General features: G+C 43.2%; 1 protein-coding gene across 1 annotated transcript in view; it reads left to right on the plus strand.

Moving 5' to 3' along the window:
* The first annotated feature begins 1403 nt into the window (after positions 1–1403).
* LOC115123952 (fibronectin type III domain-containing protein 4-like) overlaps positions 1404–21656 on the plus strand; it is a 43827-nt gene continuing 23574 nt past the window's right edge. Inside the window, exons 1-3 of the mRNA XM_065026092.1 lie at positions 1404–1419; positions 7668–7783; positions 20460–20664. Of these exons, the coding sequence (XP_064882164.1) occupies positions 1404–1419; positions 7668–7783; positions 20460–20664 (337 nt within the window). The remainder of the gene's footprint in view (positions 1420–7667; positions 7784–20459; positions 20665–21656) is intronic.

The following is a 21656-nucleotide window of genomic DNA, read 5'->3' on the forward strand; positions in this document are numbered from 1 at the left end:
AGCGACCGCATAGCCGACCGCATAGCGACCGCGCCAGCGACCGTATAGCGACCGTATAGCGACCGTATAGCGACCGCATAGCGACCGCATAGCGACCGCGACCGTATAGCGACCGTATAGCGACCGTATAGCGACCGTATAGCGACCGTATAGCGACCGCATAGCGACCGTATAGCGACCGCATAGCGACCGTATAGCGACCGCATAGCGACCGCATAGCGACCGCATAGCGACCGTATAGCGACCGCATAGCGACCGTATAGCGACCGCATAGCGACCGTATAGCGACCGTATAGCGACCGCATAGCGACCGCATAGCGACCGTATAGCGACCGCATAGCGACCGTATAGCGACCGCATAGCGACCGTATAGCGACCGTATAGCGACCGCATAGCGACCGTATAGCGACCGTATAGTGGGGTAAACGGATCCAAATTCCAAGATGATATCAGCAGTTCAGTCCCAGGACAGCACGGATAAGAAATCTTTAAAAAAAACTGCATCTTATCCCCCGGAGAGACCATCCTGGTTCAGACGCGGTTCAGTTCTATGAGAAAAGTGAACACTTCTCCTGGTGTGTTGAAGAGACAGAGCTTCGGCCTTTGAACTGAACTTTCATCCACGCAGAGTGGATGAGGTAGCTGGTGATGTTCTTCTCCTTCAGTGCTTTGGCGGCAGGTCTGAACTGTTTGCGACATCTGGCGAGATCCGCGCTCGTATCCGGGAAAAGGCTGACCCTCTTGCTATCGATGGTGATGTCCCCTTTGGCTCTTGTGAGTTGCAGTATCTTCTCTCTGTCCTGGAAACGGAGGAACCCCGTCTGGCCGGGGTTTCGACACTGATGTTCGGTGGGCGCGTTTGATTTCCAATGGCTTGGTGAAGTTGATTATGCCTAGGACATCCGGGATCCATTGAATGAGGAAATGGACCGGGCCACGGCCCTCGCTGTCCTCTTTCAATCCCACCACACGGATATTACTACGTCTACTCTGGTTCTCCATCTGATCTACCTTGTTTTTGAAGTAGGCATTGTCCTTCTGCAGCTCTATCAGAACCTGGTCATGTCGAGTGGCGGTATCTTCAACTGTGCCAATGTGCAACTCAGCCTCAGTCGTTCTCAAAAGGAAATCATTCATGGAGGATTTCAGGTCGTCAATGGAAGAATGGAGTTCAGCCGGTTTCTTATCAACTTTTCAGAGAAAGACCTTTGTTACCATCCTGAATTTCCCGGAGGAGAGTAGCCAGCAGGTCGACAGGCTCGCAAGAGGCTGCCGAGAGCAGCAGTCTGGAACTGTCGTCTGAGTTATGAGGGCTAATGCTAATCTTGCTAGCTGTAGCATTATTGTTATCTTGGGAATCAATGACGTTTTGGTCGTCCTTCTTGCCTCTCGGTCGGAGGTCCATGACTCTTTGGGAAGGTAAGTACTTGACAATTTGTCAGCCGATGTTCGAATATTGTTTCAACGTTGTTATTTGGGTAATAATGGAATAACTTTGAAGAGCTCGGTTTGTCAACGTCTGCTCAGCTCCGCGGCATCACGTGCTCCCCATAGTGCACTACTTTAGACCAGGGCCCTATGGCACCCTATTCCCTATATAGTGCACTACTTTAGACCAGAGTCCTATGGCACCCTATTCCCTAATTAAGGTTCACTACTTTAGACCAGAGCTCTATGGCACCCTTTTCCCTATATAGTGCACTATTTTAGACCATAGCCTTATTGCACCCTATTCCCAAATATAGTGCACTACTTTAGACCAGAGCTCTATGGCACCCTATTCCCTATATAGTGCACTACTTTAGACCAGAGCTCTATGGCACCCTATTCCCTATATAGTACACTACTTTAGACCAGAGCTCTATGGCACCCTTTATTTATTTATTTATTTATTTCACCTTTATTTAACCAGGTAAGCAAGTTGAGAACAAGTTCTCATTTACAATTGCGACCTGGCCAAGATAAAGCAAAGCAGTTCGACACATACAACGACACAGAGTTACACATGGAGTAAAACAAACATACAGTCAATAATACAGTAAAAAAAAACAAGTCTATATACAATGTGAGCAAATTAGGTGAGAAGGGAGGTAAAGGCAAAAAAGGCCATGGTGGCAAAGTAAATACAATATAGCAAGTAAAACACTGGAATGGTAGTTTTGCAATGGAAGAATGTGCAAAGTAGAAATAAAAATAATGGGGTGCAATGGAGCAAAATAAATAAATAAATTAAATACAGTTGGGAAAGAGGTAGTTGTTTGGGCTAAATTATAGGTGGGCTATGTACAGGTGCAGTAATCTGTAAAATGCTCTGACAGTTGGTGCTTAAAGCTAGTGAGGGAGATAAGTGTTTCCAATTTAAGAGATTTTTGTAGTTCGTTCCAGTCATTGGCAGCAGAGAACTGGAAGGAGAGGCGGCCAAAGAAAGAATTGGTTTTGGGGGTGACTAGAGAGATATACCTGCTGGAGTGTGTGCTACAGGTGGGAGATGCTATGGTGACCAGCGAGCTGAGATAAGGGGGGACTTTACCTAGCAGGGTCTTGTAGATGACATGGAGCCAGTGGGTTTGGCGACGAGTATGAAGCGAGGGCCAGCCAACGAGAGCGTACAGGTCGCAATGGTGGGTAGTATATGGGGATTTGGTGACAAAACGGATTGCACTGTGATAGACTGCATCCAATTTGTTGAGTAGGGTATTGGAGGCTATTTTGTAAATGACATCGCCAAAGTCGAGGATTGGTAGGATGGTCAATTTTACAAGGGTATGTTTGGCAGCATGAGTGAAGGATGCTTTGTTGCGAAAATAGGAAGCCAATTCTAGATTTAACTTTGGATTGGAGATGTTTGATATGGGTCTGGAAGGAGAGTTTACAGTCTAACCAGACACCTAAGTATTTGTAGTTGTCCACGTATTCTAAGTCAGCGCCGTCCAGAGTAGTGATGTTGGACAGGCGGGTAGGTGCAGGTAGCGATCGGTTGAAGAGCATGCATTTAGTTTTACTTGTATTTAAGAGCAATTGGAGGCCACGGAAGGAGAGTTGTATGGCATTGAAGCTTGCCTGGAGGGTTGTTAACACAGTGTCCAAAGAAGGGCCGGAAGTATACAGAATGGTGTCGTCTGCGTAGAGGTGGATCAGAGACTCACCAGCAGCAAGAGCGACCTCATTGATGTATACAGAGAAGAGAGTCGGTCCAAGAATTGAACCCTGTGGCACCCCCATAGAGACTGCCAGAGGTCCGGACAGCAGACCCTCCGATTTGACACACTGAACTCTATCAGAGAAGTAGTTGGTGAACCAGGCGAGGCAATCATTTGAGAAACCAAGGCTGTCGAGTCTGCCGATGAGGATGCGGTGGTTGACAGAGTCGAAAGCCTTGGCCAGATCAATGAATACGGCTGCACAGTAATGTTTCTTATCGATGGCGGTTAAGATATCGTTTAGGACCTTGAGCGTGGCTGAGGTGCACCCATGACCAGCTCTGAAACCAGATTGCATAGCAGAGAAGGTATGGTGAGATTCGAAATGGTCGGTAATCTGTTTGTTGACTTGGCTTTCGAAGACCTTAGAAAGGCATGGTAGGATAGATATAGGTCTGTAACAGTTTGGGTCAAGAGTGTCCCCCCTTTGAAGAGGGGATGACCGCAGCTGCTTTCCAATCTTTGGGAATCTCAGATGACACGAAAGAGAGGTTGAACAGGCTAGTAATAGGGGTGGCAACAATTTCGGCAGATAATTTTAGAAAGAAAGGGTCCAGATTGTCTAGCCCGGCTGATTTGTAGGGGTCCAGATTTTTCAGCTCTTTCAGAACTTCAGCTGAATGGATTTGGGAGAAGGAGAAATGGGGAAGGCTTGGGCGAGTTGCTGTTGGGGGTGCAGTGCTGTTGACCGGGGTAGGAGTTGCCAGGTGGAAAGCATGGCCAGCCGTAGAAAAATGCTTATTGAAATTCTCAATTATGGTGGATTTATCAGTGGTGACAGTCTTTCCTATCTTCAGTGCAGTGGGCAGCTGGGAGGAGGTGTTCTTATTCTCCATGGACTTTACAGTGTCCCAGAACTTTTTTGAGTTAGTGTTGCAGGAAGCAAATTTCTGCTTGAAAAAGCTAGCCTATTCCCTATATAGTGCACTACTTTAGACCAGAGCTCTATGACACACAGACGGGGTGCCAGATTGGAGAGCTTTCTTGGCAGGAAACCATCTTCTTGTTAGGAGCAAAGGGGAGTAACGCAAGTAGATGACACAACAAACTATTTTCCTTCCATCGGTGAAATACATTGTAATGACTGGAGCAATAGGGCAGTAGACGTGGCTGAGAATCACGTCCTAAAAGGATGGAGGGGGTTGTACTGTGTGATGAATGGAACATTCTGTGTTGATTTAGATACATACATTCAGCCAGAGAGTAAAGGGGAGAGAAGCATTCTGCTTTCCCTGTTCCAAGTACAGTAATACTGACAAGAACATTCAAGTGAATGGGTTAGAGTTTGGTGAATATATTAGAGAGTTTGGTGAATAGATTATAGAGTTTGGTGAATAGATTATAGAGTTTGGTGAATAGATTATAGAGTTTGGTGAATAGATTAGAGAGTTTGGTGAATATATTATAGAGTTTGGTGAATAGATTAGAGAGTATGGTGAATAGATTAGAGAGTATGGTGAATATATTAGAGAGTATGGTGAATAGATTAGAGAGTATGGTGAATATATTATAGAGTATGGTGAATAGATTAGAGAATATGGTGAATAGATTATAGAGTTTGGTGAATAGATTAGAGAGTATGGTGAATATATTATAGAGTATGGTGAATAGATTAGAGAGTATGGTGAATAGATTATAGAGTTTGGTGAATATATTATAGAGTATGGTGAATAGATTAGAGAATATGGTGAATAGATTATAGAGTATGGTGAATAGATTATAGAGTTTGGTGAATAGATTATAGAGTTTGGTGAATAGATTAGAGAGTATGGTGAATAGATTAGAGAGTATGGTGAATATATTATAGAGTATGGTGAATAGATTAGAGAATATGGTGAATATATTATAGAGTATGGTGAATAGATTAGAGAATATGGTGAATAGATTATAGAGTATGGTGAATATATTAGAGAGTATGGTGAATAGATTAGAGAATATGGTGAATAGATTATAGAGTATGGTGAATAGATTATAGAGTTTGGTGAATAGATTATAGAGTTTGGTGAATAGATTAGAGAGTATGGGGAATAGATTAGAGAGTATGGTGAATATATTATAGAGTATGGTGAATAGATTAGAGAGTATGGTGAATATATTATAGAGTATGGTGAATAGATTAGAGAATATGGTGAATAGATTATAGAGTATGGTGAATATATTAGAGAGTATGGTGAATAGATTAGAGAGTATGGTGAATATATTAGAGAGTATGGTGAATAGATTATAGAGTTTGGTGAATAGATTCGAGAATATGGTGAATATATTATAGAGTATGATGAATAGATTAGAGAATATGGTGAATAGATTATAGAGTTTGGTGAATAGATTCGAGAGTATGGTGAATAGATTATAGAGTTTGGTGAATAGATTAGAGAGTATGGTGAATATATTAGAGAGTGTGGTGAATTCAGTAAACATGCCTGAGACCTGAAGATTTAGAAGCTAAGGTGTTTAACACATTCTGAAGCTAAGTGGTCTAACACATTCTGAAGCTAAGTGGCCTAACACATTCTGAAGCTAAGTGGTCTAACACATTCTGAAGCTAAGTGGTCTAACACATTCTGAAGCTAAGTGGCCTAACACATTCTGAAGCTAAGTGGTCTAACACATTCTGAATCTAAGTGGTCTAACACATTCTGAAGCTAAGCTGTCTAACACATTCTGAAGCTAAGCGGTCTAACACATTCTGAAGCTAAGCTGTTTAACACATTCTGAAGCTAAGTGGCCTAACACATTCTGAAGCTAAGTGGTCTAACACATTCTGAAGCTAAGCTGTTTAACACATTCTGAAGCTAAGCTGTCTAACACATTCTGAAGCTAAGTGGTCTAACACATTCTGAAGCTAAGTGGTCTAACACATTCTGAAGCTAAGCTGTCTAACACATTCTGAAGCTAAGTGGTCTAACACATTCTGAAGCTAAGTGGTCTAACACATTCTGAAGCTAAGCGGTCTAACACATTCTGAAGCTAAGCTGTTTAACACATTCTGAAGCTAAGTGGCCTAACACATTCTGAAGCTAAGTGGCCTAAGACATTCTGAAGCTAAGCTGTCTAACACATTCTGAAGTTAAGTGGTCTAACACATTCTGAAGCTAAGTGGTCTAACACATTCTGAAGCTAAGTGGTCTAACACATTCTGAAGCTAAGTGGTCTAAGACATTCTGAAGCTAAGTGGTCTAAGACATTCTGAAGCTAAGTGGTCTAACACATTCTGAAGCTAAGTGGTCTAAGACAGTCTGAAGCTAAGTGGTCTAAGACATTCTGAAGCTAAGTGGTCTAAGACAGTCTGAAGCTAAGTGGTCTAAGACATTCTGAAGCTAAGTGGTCTAAGACATTCTGAAGCTAAGCGGTCTAACACATTCTGAAGCTAAGTGGTCTAACACATTCTGAAGCTAAGCGGTCTAACACATTCTGAAGCTAAGCTGTTTAACACATTCTGAAGCTAAGTGGTCTAAGACATTCTGAAGCTAAGTGGTCTAAGACATTCTGAAGCTAAGTGGTCTAAGACATTCTGAAGCTAAGTGGTCTAAGACATTCTGAAGCTAAGTGGTCTAAGACATTCTGAAGCTACAAGACATTCTGAAGCTAAGTGGTCTAACACATTCTGAAGCTAAGTGGTCTAAGACATTCTGAAGCTAAGTGGTCTAACACATTCTGAAGCTAAGTGGTCTAACACATTCTGAAGCTAAGTGGTCTAACACATTCTGAAGCTAAGTGGTCTAACACATTCTGAAGCTAAGTGGTCTAAGACATTCTGAAGCTAAGTGGTCTAAGACATTCTGAAGCTAAGTGGTCTAACACATTCTGAAGCTAAGTGGTCTAAGACAGTCTGAAGCTAAGTGGTCTAAGACATTCTGAAGCTAAGTGGTCTAAGACAGTCTGAAGCTAAGTGGTCTAAGACATTCTGAAGCTAAGTGGTCTAAGACATTCTGAAGCTAAGCGGTCTAACACATTCTGAAGCTAAGTGGTCTAACACATTCTGAAGCTAAGCGGTCTAACACATTCTGAAGCTAAGTGGTCTAAGACATTCTGAAGCTAAGTGGTCTAAGACATTCTGAAGCTAAGTGGTCTAAGACATTCTGAAGCTAAGTGGTCTAAGACATTCTGAAGCTAAGTGGTCTAAGACATTCTGAAGCTAAGTGGTCTAAGACATTCTGAAGCTAAGTGGTCTAACACATTCTGAAGCTAAGTGGTCTAAGACATTCTGAAGCTAAGTGGTCTAACACATTCTGAAGCTAAGTGGTCTAACACATTCTGAAGCTAAGTGGTCTAACACATTCTGAAGCTAAGTGGTCTAACACATTCTGAAGCTAAGTGGTCTAACACATTCTGAAGCTAAGTGGTCTAACATATTCTTGTGGTGCACAGGAGGCCGAAGGTTCACCACTTTCGATACAAATGATTGAATTGTTCAGTTTGGGAGACTTGTTACTCACCCCTGATATGGTCTTGTTTCTCGCTCCTCAGACCGCCCTCCTGCTCCCGTCAACGTGTCTGTGATGCACCTGAGGGCCGACTCTGCCACCGTCTCCTGGGAGGTACCTGAGGGTGACATCATCATCGGCTTCTCCATCTCACAGCAGGTGATGTGTTCTAGAGTTATTCATTTAATATAATTATTGTCTCCTTTCATTCCTGTTCATCTCAGTTAACCCAGAAGTAAAGTATTGCACAATTGGTAAGAGAAGAGAAGAGAACGAAGGATCTCCACCCTCTCTCTTTGCAAGTTAAGGACAAGTCTATGGGCCCTCCCCTTTCCCGAAATTCGAAAGACACTAACAGCTGAGAAATGGTGATTTGCCCAAATAACCAGAACTAATGTTGTTCATTCTCTCACTCGTCCCGTTGTACCACGACAGATCTACAGTATCGGTAAATGTAGTCTGTCCACCAGAGATTACATTCCTGTTGACAAAATCTACACATTAAATGGGTGTGTTTACATCTTGGTATAGGGTTAGTCTGCTGAGTGGATTCCACTCTAACGGTGTTTATTCAGTAAATGTCATTGTTGTATATGTGTTAGGGGGGATACTGATACCGTGCTAAATATCGGATGTGTTAGGTGGGATACTGATACCGTGCTAAATATCTGATGTGTTAGGTGGGATACTGATATCGTGCTAAATATCTGATGTGTTAGGTGGGATACTGATACCGTGCTAAATATCTGATGTGTTAGGGGGATACTGATACCGTGCTAAATATCTGATGTGTTAGGTGGGATACTGATACCGTACTAAATATCTGTTGTGTTAGGTGGGATACTGATACCGTGCTAAATATCTGATGTGTTCGGGGGGATACTGATACCATGCTAAATATCTGATGTGTTAGGTGGGATACTAATACCGTGCTAAATATCTGATGTGTTAGGTGGGATACTGATACCGTGCTAAATATCTGATGTGTTAGGGGGGATACTGATACCGCGCTAAATATCTGATGTGTTAGGTGGGATACTGATACCGTGCTAAATATCTGATGTGTAAGGGGGGATACTGATACCGCGCTAAATATCTGATGTGTTAGGGGGGATACTGATACCGTGCTAAATATCTGATGTGTAAGGGGGGATACTGATACCGTGCTAAATATCTGATGTGTTAGGTGGGATACTGATACCGTGCTAAATAATAATAATAAAATAAAATAAACAGAACATAGAACACAGAGAACAAAGCTATATACTGGTGTCGTCAGATCTGGAGGACATGAGAACTGAGCCGTGCAACTGAAAGCCCGGTCACCCATAGTTTTTAGGCAGCTGCGGGGTTGCTGAAGGGAGACAGACCTGGAGGTGAGAAGTGTACGTGTGAGGCAGGAGGGTAGAATGAGGTCGGACAGGTACTTGGGGCCAGAGTTGTGGATAACTTGGTAGGTAGAATGAGGACAGACAGGTACTTGGGTCTAGAGTTATGGATAGCTTGGTAGGTAGGATGAGGACAGACAGGTACTTGGGTCCAGAGTTGTGGAAAGCTTGGTAGGTAGAATGAGGTCAGACAGGTACTTGGGTCCAGAGTTGTGGAAAGCTTGGTAGGTAGAATGAGGACAGAGAGGTACTTGGGTCCAGAGTTGTGGATAGCTTGGTAGGTAGGATGAGGACAGACAGGTACTTGGGTCCAGAGTTGTGGATAGCTTGGTAGGTAGGATGAGGACAGACAGGTACTTGGGTCCAGAGTTGTGGATAGCTTGGTAGGTAGGATGAGGACAGACAGGTACTTGGGTCCAGAGTTGTGGATAGCTTGGTAGGTAGAATGAGGACAGACAGGTACTTGGGTCCAGAGTTGTGGAAAGCTTGGTAGGTAGAATGAGTACAGACAGGTACTTGGGTCCAGAGTTGTGGAAAGCTTGGTAGGTAGGATGAGGACAGACAGGTACTTGGGTCCAGAGTTGTGGATAGCTTGGTAGGTAGAATGAGGACAGACAGGTACTTGGGTCCAGAGTTGTGGATAGCTTGGTAGGTAGGATGAGGACAGACAGGTACTTGAGTCCAGAGTTGTGGAAAGCTTGGTAAGTAGAATGAGGACAGGCAGGTACTTGGGTCCAGAGTTGTGGAAAGCTTGGTAGGTAGAATGAGGACAGACAGGTACTTGGGTCCAGAGTTGTGGATAGCTTGGTAGGTAGAATGAGGACAGACAGGTACTTGGGCCCAGAGTTGTGGAAAGCTTGGTAGGTAGGATGAGGACAGACAGGTACTTGGGCCCAGAGTTGTGGATAGCTTGGTAGGTAGAATGAGGACAGACAGGTACTTGGGTCCAGAGTTGTGGAAAGCTTGGTAGGTAGGATGAGGACAGACAGGTACTTGGGTCCGAGTTGTGGATAGCTTGGTAGGTAGGATGAGGCCAGACAGGTACTTGGGTCCAGAGTTGTGGTAAGCTTGGTAGGTAGGATGAGGACAGACAGGTACTTGGGTCCAGAGTTGTGGATAGCTTGGTAGGTAGAATGAGGACAGACAGGTACTTGAGTCCAGAGTTGTGGAAAGCTTGGTAAGTAGAATGAGGACAGACAGGTACTTGGGTCCAGAGTTGTGGAAAGCTTGGTAGGTAGAATGAGGACAGACAGGTACTTGGGTCCAGAGTTGTGGATAGCTTGGTAGGTAGAATGAGGACAGACAGGTACTTGGGCCCAGAGTTGTGGAAAGCTTGGTAGGTAGGATGAGGACAGACAGGTACTTGGGCCCAGAGTTGTGGATAGCTTGGTAGGTAGAATGAGGACAGACAGGTACTTGGGTCCAGAGTTGTGGAAAGCTTGGTAGGTAGGATGACGACAGACAGGTACTTGGGTCCGAGTTGTGGATAGCTTGGTAGGTAGGATGAGGCCAGACAGGTACTTGGGTCCAGAGTTGTGGAAAGCTTGGTAGGTAGGATGAGGACAGACAGGTACTTGGGTCCAGAGTTGTGGATAGCTTGGTAGGTAGAATGAGGACAGACAGGTACTTGGGTCCAGAGTTGTGGATAGCTTGGTAGGTAGGATGAGGACAGACAGGTACTTGGGTCCAGAGTTGTGGAAAGCTTGGTAGGTAGAATGAGGACAGACAGGTACTTGGGTCCAGAGTTGTGGATAGCTTGGTAGGTAGAATGAGGACAGACAGGTACTTGGGCCCAGAGTTGTGGAAAGCTTGGTAGGTAGGATGAGGACAGACAGGTACTTGGGCCCAGAGTTGTGGATAGCTTGGTAGGTAGGATGAGGACAGACAGGTACTTGGGCCCAGAGTTGTGGATAGCTTGGTAGGCAGAATGAGGACAGACAGGTACTTGGGTCCAGAGTTGTGGAATGCTTGGTAGGTAGGATGAGGACAGACAGGTACTTGGGTCCAGAGTTGTGGATAGCTTGGTAGGTAGGATGAGGACAGACAGGTACTTGGGTCCGGAGTTGTGGATAGCTTGGCAGGTGTGAACCAAGGTTTTGTACTCGATGCAGGAACATATGGGGAGGTATTGGAGGTTGAACAGCACTGGAGTGATGTGCTCGCAGGGGAGAGGTGTGGGTGAGGACACATGCAGCACAGTTCTGGACATATTGTAGCCTGTTTAGGCACTTGGCAGATGCTCCAACAAAATGTCTGATGTGCTATGGTGAATAAAGATGTCTGTAAAGCCTGGCCTTCAATTTTACACTGTTTGGTTTTCTCAGCATTACCGAAAGACTTGGTTCATATGCTAATATAAATGACGATGAAGGAAAGTTTGACTCCCACCAAAGCCTCCCAAACTAAGAATCTTAAATAAACCTCAACATGTTAAATATACGGTTCCAGGGTGAATATCCACAGCTGCCAGAGAGCAATTTTCGGGTTGAATAGCTTTAAGAATGCTTAGAATACTTAGAATGCTTAGAATGCTTAGAATAGTGGAACTACCTATGAATACTGATCTCTATTCTCACTCTCTGTGCATACTAGGAAAATAACACCCTCATACCTGTTTCACTTCATGGACTTTTATGGAGTTTTAGTTCCAACCTGATCTAAGGTAGCAGGCGTAAAATAAATGTTTAAGTGCTCTACGTACTCTACGCAAACGGAGTGACGGTGGTCTGTTTGCGTCGCTCTCTGCGTAGTTCTGCGTACTTTTGTGTGGCTGAATTGTTGGTATGCGACGCTCAGTCGCTCTCTTTGCATATAGTGTGTCGAGCCCTTTAGGACTGGTTTCCCAGACACAGATTGTTTCTAGTTCTGGACTAAAAAGCATTCTCCACTTTTTAGTTCAGGACTAGGCTTATTTGTGTCCAGGAAACTGGCCCTTATACAACTCACCATCTGTCGAATACAAACAGCATAACTTCACAGTAATTTACGTTAAAGCCTGGAACCAGACAAGGTTGTCCTGTATCGCCTCTTTTAATAGCTTTTGTCATAGAGCCATTTCCCATCTCTTTTAGAATAGTGAAACTACCTGCTGATTTAAAAAAAGGGATATACAGCCTCCTCTCTGTTTAGGTTTTCTAGAATTCCAATGAATTCCAGTTGAAGTCGGAAGTTTACATACACCTAAGCCAAGTACATTTCAACTCAGTTTTTCACAATTCCAGACATTTAATCCTAATAAAAATGTATTGTCTTAGGTCAGTTAGGACCACTTTATTTTAAGAATGGGAAATGTCAGAATGATAGTAGAGAGAATTATTTATTTCAGCTTTTATTTCTTTCATCACATTCTCAGTGGGTCAGAAGTTTACATACACTCAATTAGTATTTGGTAGCATTGCCTTTAAATTCATTTGGGTCAAACATTTTGGGTAGCCTTCCCCAAGCTTCCCACAAAATGTTGGGTGAATTTTGGCACATTCCTCCTGACAGAGCTGGTGTACCCGAGTCAGGTTTGTAGGTCTCCTTGCTCGCACATGCTTTTTCAGTTCTGCCCACAAATGTTCTATAGGATTGAGGTCAGGGCTTTGTGTTGGCCACTCCAATACCTAGACTTTGTTGTCCTTAAACCATTTAGCCACAACTTTGGAAGTATGCTTGGGGTCATTGTCCATTTGGAAGACCCATTTGCGACCAAGCTTTAACTTCCTGACTGATGTCGTGAGATGTTGCTTCAAAATATCCACATCAATTTTCCTCCTCATGATGCCATCTACTTTGTGAAGTGCACCAGTACCTCCTGCAACAAAGCACCCCCACAACATGATGCTGCCACCCTCGTGCTTCACGGTTGGGATGGTGTTCTTCGGCTTGCGAGCATCCCCCTTTTTCCTCCAAACATAACGATGGTCATTATGGCCTGACCAGAGGACATTTCTCCAAAAAAGTTCAATCTTTGTCCCAATGTGCAGTTGCAAAACCATAGTCTGGCTTTTTTTATGGCGGTTTTGGAGCAGTGGCTTCTTCCTTGTTGAGCGGCCTTTCAGGTTATGTCGATATAGGACTCGTTTTGCTGTGGATATAGATACTTTTGTACCTGTTTCCTCCAGCATCTTCACAAGGTCCTTTGCTGTTGTTCTGGTATTGATTTGCACGTTTCGCACCAAAGTATGTTCATCTCTAGGAGACAGAACGCTTCTCCTTCCTGAGCGGTATGATGGCTTTGTGGTTCCATGGTGTTTATACTTGCGTACTATTGTTTGTACAGATGAACGTGGTACCTTCAGGTGTTTGGAATTTGCTCCCAAGGATGTACCAGACTTGTGGATATCTACAATTATTTTTCTGGGGTCTTGGCTGCTACTCATCTCCAGCATACATGCACTGTTGGGGCAAGAGACTCTGAACTTACAATGGCCCCAAGTTGTTATATAATTTTTTCTTGTGCTTTATGCTTTTTTCATCATGACTCCTGCGTGGTTTGTGGACTATGAACTTGCTTGTTTACCCAACCATGGGCCAGACTATGTTTGTTCCCACACTCGGGACTCTGACTCTCTATTGGTTACACAGACTATTGACCTCCCATCTTATTCTAACCACCCCTCGCCAGCTTTGTTTTCATGCTACCGTATGAAATTGCTGTACAATAATATCTTGTTGCCATCTGATGATGCACATTCAGATGTCATAAATCAACACTGCAGAGCTCTCCCTGTCCTCTGCCGTGCCTTGATTGTATTACTGCTGATGATATCTGGAAATGTGCATGGACACCCTGGCCCAGCTACAGTTGCTAGCCCCAATTCTGACTTGTGCTCTGATATCTACGTCACTGATTTCTGCTCTGGTAAAAGCCTGTGTTTTCTGCACGTTAACACTAGAAGCTTATTACCGAAAATTGAAAGTGTGGCTTTGCAGCTCCAATCCAGATGTGTTGGTCAATACTAAGACATGGTTAAGAAATACCTTTCTGGTATGTAACCTTTTTCAGTAAGACAGATCTACCAAAGGTGGTGGAGTGGCAATCTTTACCAAGGAACACCGTCAGTGCTCGGTTGTCTCCACCAAGTCTGTCCCCAAACAATTTCATTTGCTGGTTATAAGCATTAAACTTTCAAATAGCTCTTTGTTGATTGTTGCTGGGTGTTAACGTCCACCATCAGCACCGGCCTGTACCCTACCTGCAGTAAGTCCCTACCTGTACCCTACCTGCAGTAAGTCCCTACCTGTACCCTACCTGCAGTAAGTCCCTACCTGTACTCTACCTGCAGTAAGTCCCTACCTGTACCCTACCTGCAGTAAGTCCCTACCTGTACCCTACCTGCAGTAATCCCCTACCTGTACCCTACCTGCAGTAAGTCCCTACCTGTACCCTACCTGCAGTAGGCCCCTATCTGTACCCTACCTGCAGTAAGTCCCTACCTGCAGTAAGTCCCTACCTCACCCTACCTGTACCCTACCTGCAGTAATCCCCTACCTGTACCCTACCTGCAGTAAGTCCCTACCTGTACCCTACCTGCAGTAGGCCCCTATCTGTACCCTACCTGCAGTAAGTCCCTACCTGCAGTAAGTCCCTACCTGTACCCTACCTGTACCCTACCTGCAGTAAGTCCCTACCTGTACCCTACCTGCAGTAAGTTCTCTCCTGGCCCCTTACACTAAGTCTGAATTTGTCCTGCTTGGTGATCTCTAACCCTAAACTGGGACATGCTTAAACCTGGTAAAACGCCTGACCAAGTCTTAAAGCAATGGGACTAACTCTTTCTCAGATTATTCCCACAATGTATCACTCAAACACCCAGAAAAGGCTACTCTCATTGATGTTATCCTCACAAATAATCCTGATAGGTGTCAGTCTGGTGTTTTCTGTAATGACCTTAGTGATCACTGTTTTACAGCTTGTGTTCGTAATGGCTGCTCAGTGAAACAACCTGTCCTGATTTGGCATAGAAAAAAACTTTAATGAGCAAGCATTCCTTCATGATCTGGCCTCTGTAAATTGGTATAGAATCAGCTTGGTCCCCTCAGTCGAATACGCTTGCACCTTCTTTTTTGATATTTTTAGTGCTATTGTTCTAGAAAACAGTTAAAGACCTGGAGAATAAACCAACATCCAACATTTCCTCATCTCCCACCCCTTCTAATGCGAGTTGCCCTGATGCTCCTCCCTCTTTTTCCCCTGCCCCGCTACAAAGTTTCTCCCTGCAGTCAGTCACTGAGTCCGAGGTGCTAAAGGAGCTCCTTAAACTTGACACCCCAAAAAATCTGGGTTAGATGGTTTAGACCCTTTCTTCTTTAAGGTTGCTGCCCCTATCATCACCAAGCCTGTCTCTGACCTTTTTAACCTGTCTCTCCTCTCTGGGGAGGTTCCCATTGCTTGGAAGACAGCCACAGTGCATCGTTTATTTAAAGAGGGAGATCAAGCTGATCCTAACAATTAAAGGCGAATTTCTATTTTGCCATTCATCAAAAGTGTTGGAAAAATTTGGCAATAGTCCACTGACTGTCTTTCTTGATATCTATAGTATTCTCTCTGGTATGCAATCTGGTTTCCTCTCTGATTATGGATGTTTCACTGCAACCTTAAAGGTCCTAAATGATGTCACCATTGCCATGGATTCTCAGCAATGTTGTGCTGCTATTTTTATTGACTTAGGCTTATTGACTTAACGCTTTTGATACGATAGACCATTTCATGCTTGTGGGCCGGCTAAGAAGTATTGGTGTCTGAGGGGTCTTTGGCCTGGTTTGCTAACTACCTCTCTCAAAGGGTGCAGTGTATAAAGTCAGAATATTTGCTGTCTCAGCCACTGCCTGTCACCAAGGGAGTACCCCAAGGCTCGATCCTCGGCCCCACGCTCTTCTCAATTTACATCAACAACATAGCTCAGGCAGTAGGAAGTTATCTCATCCATTTATATGCAGATGATACAGTCTTATACTCAGCTGGCCCCTCCTTGGATTTTGTGTTAAATGCTCTACAACAAAGCTTTCTTAGAGTCCAACAAGATTTCTCTGCCCTTAACCTTGTTCTGAACACCTCCAAAACAAAGGGCATGTGGTTTGGTAAGAAGAATGCCCCTCTCCCCACAGGTGTTATTACTACCTCTGAGGGTTTAGAGATTGAGGTGATCACCTCATACAAGTACTTGGGAGTATAGCTAGACGGTACACTGTCCTTCTCTCAGCACATATCCAAGCTGCAGGCTAAGGTTAAATCTAGAGTTGGTTTCCTTGATTGTAATCGCTCCTTTTTCACCCCAGTTATTACCTGGTATATAGCCATGTTATTACCTGGTACTTCCTGTATATAGCCATGTTATTGCCTGGTACTCCCTGTATGTAGCCATGTTATTACCTGGTACTCCCTGTATATAACCATGTTATTACCTGGTAGTTCCTGTACATAGCCATGTTATTACCTGGTACTTCCTGTATATAGCCATGTTATTGCCTGGTACTCCCTGTATGTAGCCATGTTATTACCTGGTACTCCCTGTATATAACCATGTTATTACCTGGTACTTCCTGTACAGAGCCATGTTATTACCTGGTACTTCCTGTATATAGCCATGTTATTACCTGGTACTCCCTGTATATAACCATGTTATTACCTGGTACTCCCTGTATATAGCCATGTTATTACCTGGTACTTCCTGTATATAGCCATGTTATTGCCTGGTACTCCCTGTATGTAGCCATGTTATTACCTGGTACTCCCTGTATATAACCATGTTATTACCTGGTACTTCCTGTACAGAGCCATGTTATTACCTGGTACTCCCTGTATATAGCCATGTTATTACCTGGTACTTCCTGTATATAGCCATGTTATTACCTGGTACTTCCTGTATATAGCCATGTAATTACCTGGTACTTCCTGTATATAGCCATGTTATTACCTGGTACTCCCTGTATATAGCCATGTTATTACCTGGTACTTCCTGTACAGAGCCATGTTATTACCTGGTACTCCCTGTATATAGCCATGTTATTACCTGGTACTTCCTGTATATAGCCATGTTATTACCTGGTACTTCCTGTATATAGCCATGTAATTACCTGGTACTTCCTGTATATAGCCATGTTATTACCTGGTACTCCCTGTATATAGCCATGTTATTACCTGGTACTTCCTGTATATAGCCATGTTATTACCTGGTACTTCCTGTATATAGCCATGTTATTACCTGGTACTTCCTGTATATAGCCATGTTATTACCTGGTACTCCCTGTATATAACCATGTTATTACCTGGTACTTCCTGTACATAGCCATGTTATTACCTGGTACTTCCTGTATATAGCCATGTTATTGCCTGGTACTCCCTGTATGTAGCCATGTTATTACCTGGTACTCCCTGTATATAACCATGTTATTACCTGGTACTTCCTGTACAGAGCCATGTTATTACCTGGTACTTCCTGTATATAGCCATGTTATTACCTGGTACTCCCTGTATATAACCATGTTATTACCTGGTACTCCCTGTATATAGCCATGTTATTACCTGGTACTTCCTGTATATAGCCATGTTATTGCCTGGTACTCCCTGTATGTAGCCATGTTATTACCTGGTACTCCCTGTATATAACCATGTTATTACCTGGTACTTCCTGTACAGAGCCATGTTATTACCTGGTACTTCCTGTATATAGCCATGTTATTACCTGGTACTTCCTGTATATAGCCATGTTATTACCTGGTACTTCCTGTATATAGCCATGTAATTACCTGGTACTTCCTGTATATAGCCATGTTATTACCTGGTACTCCCTGTATATAGCCATGTTATTACCTGGTACTTCCTGTATATAGCCATGTTATTACCTGGTACTTCCTGTATATAGCCATGTTATTACCTGGTACTTCCTGTATATAGCCATGTTATTACCTGGTACTCCCTGTATATAACCATGTTATTACCTGGTACTTCCTGTACATAGCCATGTTATTACATGGTACTTCCTGTATATAGCCATGTTATTGCCTGGTACTCCTGTATGTAGCCATGTTATTACCTGGTACTCCTGTATATAACCATGTTATTACCTGGTACTTCCTGTACAGAGCCATGTTATTACCTGGTACTTCCTGTATATAGCCATGTTATTACCTGGTACTTCCTGTATATAACCATGTTATTACCTGGTACTTCCTGTATATAGCCATGTTATTACCTGGTACTTCCTGTATATAGCCATGTTATTGCCTGGTACTCCCTGTATGTAGCCATGTTATTACCTGGTACTTCCTGTATATAGCCATGTTATTACCTGGTACTTCCTGTACAGAGCCATGTTATTACCTGGTACTTCCTGTATATAGCCATGTTATTACTTGGTACTTCCTGTATATAGCCATGTTATTACCTGGTACTTCCTGTATATAGCCATGTTATTACCTGGTACTTCCTGTATATAGCCATGTTATTACCTGGTACTTCCTGTATATAGCCATGTTATTACCTGGTACTCCTGTATATAACCATGTTATTACCTGGTACTTCCTGTACAGAGCATGTTATTACCTGGTACTTCCTGTATATAGCCATGTTATTACCTGGTACTTCCTGTATATAGCCATGTTATTACCTGGTACTTCCTGTATATAGCCATGTTATTACCTGGTACTTCCTGTATATAGCCATGTTATTACCTGGTACTTCCTGTATATAGCCATGTTATTACCTGGTACTTCCTGTATATAGCCATGTTATTACCTGGTACTTCCTGTATATAGCCATGTTATTACCTGGTACTTCCTGTATATAGCCATGTTATTACCTGGTACTTCCTGTATATAGCCATGTTATTACCTGGTACTTCCTGTATATAGCCATGTTATTACCTGGTACTTCCTGTATATAGCCATGTTATTACCTGGTACTTCCTGTATATAGCCATGTATTACCTGGTACTTCCTGTATATAGCCATGTTATTACCTGGTACTCCCTGTATATAGCCATGTTATTACCTGGTACTTCCTGTATATAGCCATGTTATTACCTGGTACTTCCTGTATATAGCCATGTAATTACCTGGTACTTCCTGTATATAGCCATGTTATTACCTGGTACTTCCTGTATATAGCCATGTTATTACCCGGTACTTCCTGAATATAGCCATGTAATTACCTGGTACTTCCTGTATATAGCCATGTTATTACCTGGTACTCCCTGTATATAGCCATGTTATTACCTGCTACTTCCTGTATATAGCCATGTTATTACCTGGTACTTCCTGTATATAGCCATGTTATTACCTGGTACTTCCTGTATATAGCCATGTTATTACCTGGTACTTCCTGTATATAGCCATGTTATTACCTGGTACTTCCTGTATATAGCCATGCTATTACCTGGTACTTCCTGTATATAGCCATGTTATTACCTGGTACTTCCTGTATATAGCCATGTTATTACCTGGTACTCCCTGTATATAGCCATGTTATTACCTGGTACTCCCTGTATATAGCCATGTTATTACCTGGTACTTCCTGTATATAGCCATGTTATTACCTGGTACATCCTGTATATAGCCATGTTATTACCTGGTACTTCCTGTATATAGCCATGTTATTACCTGGTAATTCCTGTATATAGCCATGTTATTACCTGGTACTTCCTGTATATAGCCATGTTATTACCTGATACTCCCTGTATATAGCCATGTTATTACCTGGTACTTCCTGTATATAACCATGTTATTACCTGGTACTTCCTGTATATAACCATGTTATTACCTGGTACTTCCTGTATATATAGCCATGTTATTACCTGGTACTTCCTGTATATAGCCATGTTATTACCTGGTACTTCCTGTATATAACCATGAAATTACCTGGTACTTCCTGTATATAGCCATGTTATTACCTGGTACTTCCTGTATATAGCCATGTTATTACCTGGTAATTCCTGTATATAGCCATGTTATTACCTGGTACTTCCTGTATATAGCCATGTTATTACCTGATACTCCCTGTATATAGCCATGTTATTACCTGGTACTTCCTGTATATAACCATGTTATTACCTGGTACTTCCTGTATATAACCATGTTATTACCTGGTACTTCCTGTATATAGCCATGTTATTACCTGGTACTTCCTGTATATAGCCATGTTATTACCTGGTACTTCCTGTATATAACCATGAAATTACCTGGTACTTCCTGTATATAGCCATGTTATTACCTGGTACTTCCTGTATATAGCCATGTTATTACCTGGTACTTCCTGTATATAGCCATGTTATTACCTGGTACTTCCTGTATATAGCCATGTTATTACCTGGTACTTCCTGTATCTTTTTTTATCCTTTATCTTGTAAAACGACCCGTCAGTAAGCATTTCACTATTAGTCTACACCTGTTGTTTACCAAGCATGTGACATAAAACATAGGATTCGATTTATATGAATACCCTGTATCTCTGTCCTGTATTTCAGAGACAGCAGGGCCACACCCAGCGCTTCATCAGGGAAGTGAATACCACCAGCAAGGCCTGTGTTCTGTGGGATCTGGACGAGGAGACGGACTACATTATCCAGGTCCAGTCCATTGGTCTGTACGGAGAGAGTCAGGCCAGCAAGAGGGTCCACTTCAGAACCCTCAAGAAGTCTGACCGCTTCCTGTCCAACAGCTCCAACCAAGGTACCTTTACACTAACCCTGACCCCTAATGTTAACCCCTAACCCTGACCCCTAACCCCTAACCCTAACCCTCACCCTGACCCCTAACCATTCCCCACCAACAGCTCCAACCAAGGTACATTTACACTAACCCTGACCCCTAACCCTGACCCCTAACCCTAACCATTCCCCACAAACAGCTCCAACCAAGGTAACCCTTACCCTACCCCTTACCCTACCCCTAATGTTGACCCCTTTCTCTGACCCCCAACTCCGACTCTGACCCTAACCCTGACCCCTAACTCCTTGCACTTGCACTTCAGTTTTATATAGAAGCTTCATATGGGCTATGGGATTTGTGTGTTCGTTTTCCTTTATCCATTCAGTGTCTATTATGACGTTTTAATGAGGTGCTGATCATAGAAAATGTCAATGTCATTGTAATTTACAAGTAATTAACAATGCCTGTTTATCGATGTCTGTCTAGGGCGGTAAGGGCTCTAGGGCCTTCGTTGCTGCATTACATAATGGAGCAGAAGTGTTTTGAGAGGCACATCATGTTGTATCACACCTGAGATACATTCTGGAGAGACACCTCATGTTCTATCACACCTGAGATACATTCTGGAGAGACACCTCATGTTCTATGACACCTGAGATACCTTCTGGAGAGACACCTCATGTTCTATGACACCTGAGATACATTCTGGAGAGACACATCATGTTCTATCACACCTGAGATACCTTCTGGAGAGACTCCTCATGTTCTATCACACCTGAGATACCTTCTGGAGAGACACCTCATGTTCTATCACACCTGAGATACCTTCTGGAGAGACACCTCATGTTCTATCACACCTGAGATACCTTCTGGAGAGACACATCATGTTTTATCACACCTGAGATACATTCTGGAGAGACACCTCATGTTCTATCACACCTGAGATACATTCTGGAGAGACACATCATGTTCTATCACACCTGAGATACCTTCTGGAGCGACACATCATGTTC

This window comes from Oncorhynchus nerka, linkage group LG13 (assembly GCF_034236695.1).
Source record: "Oncorhynchus nerka isolate Pitt River linkage group LG13, Oner_Uvic_2.0, whole genome shotgun sequence".
Taxonomy (NCBI): Eukaryota; Metazoa; Chordata; class Actinopteri; order Salmoniformes; family Salmonidae; genus Oncorhynchus; species Oncorhynchus nerka.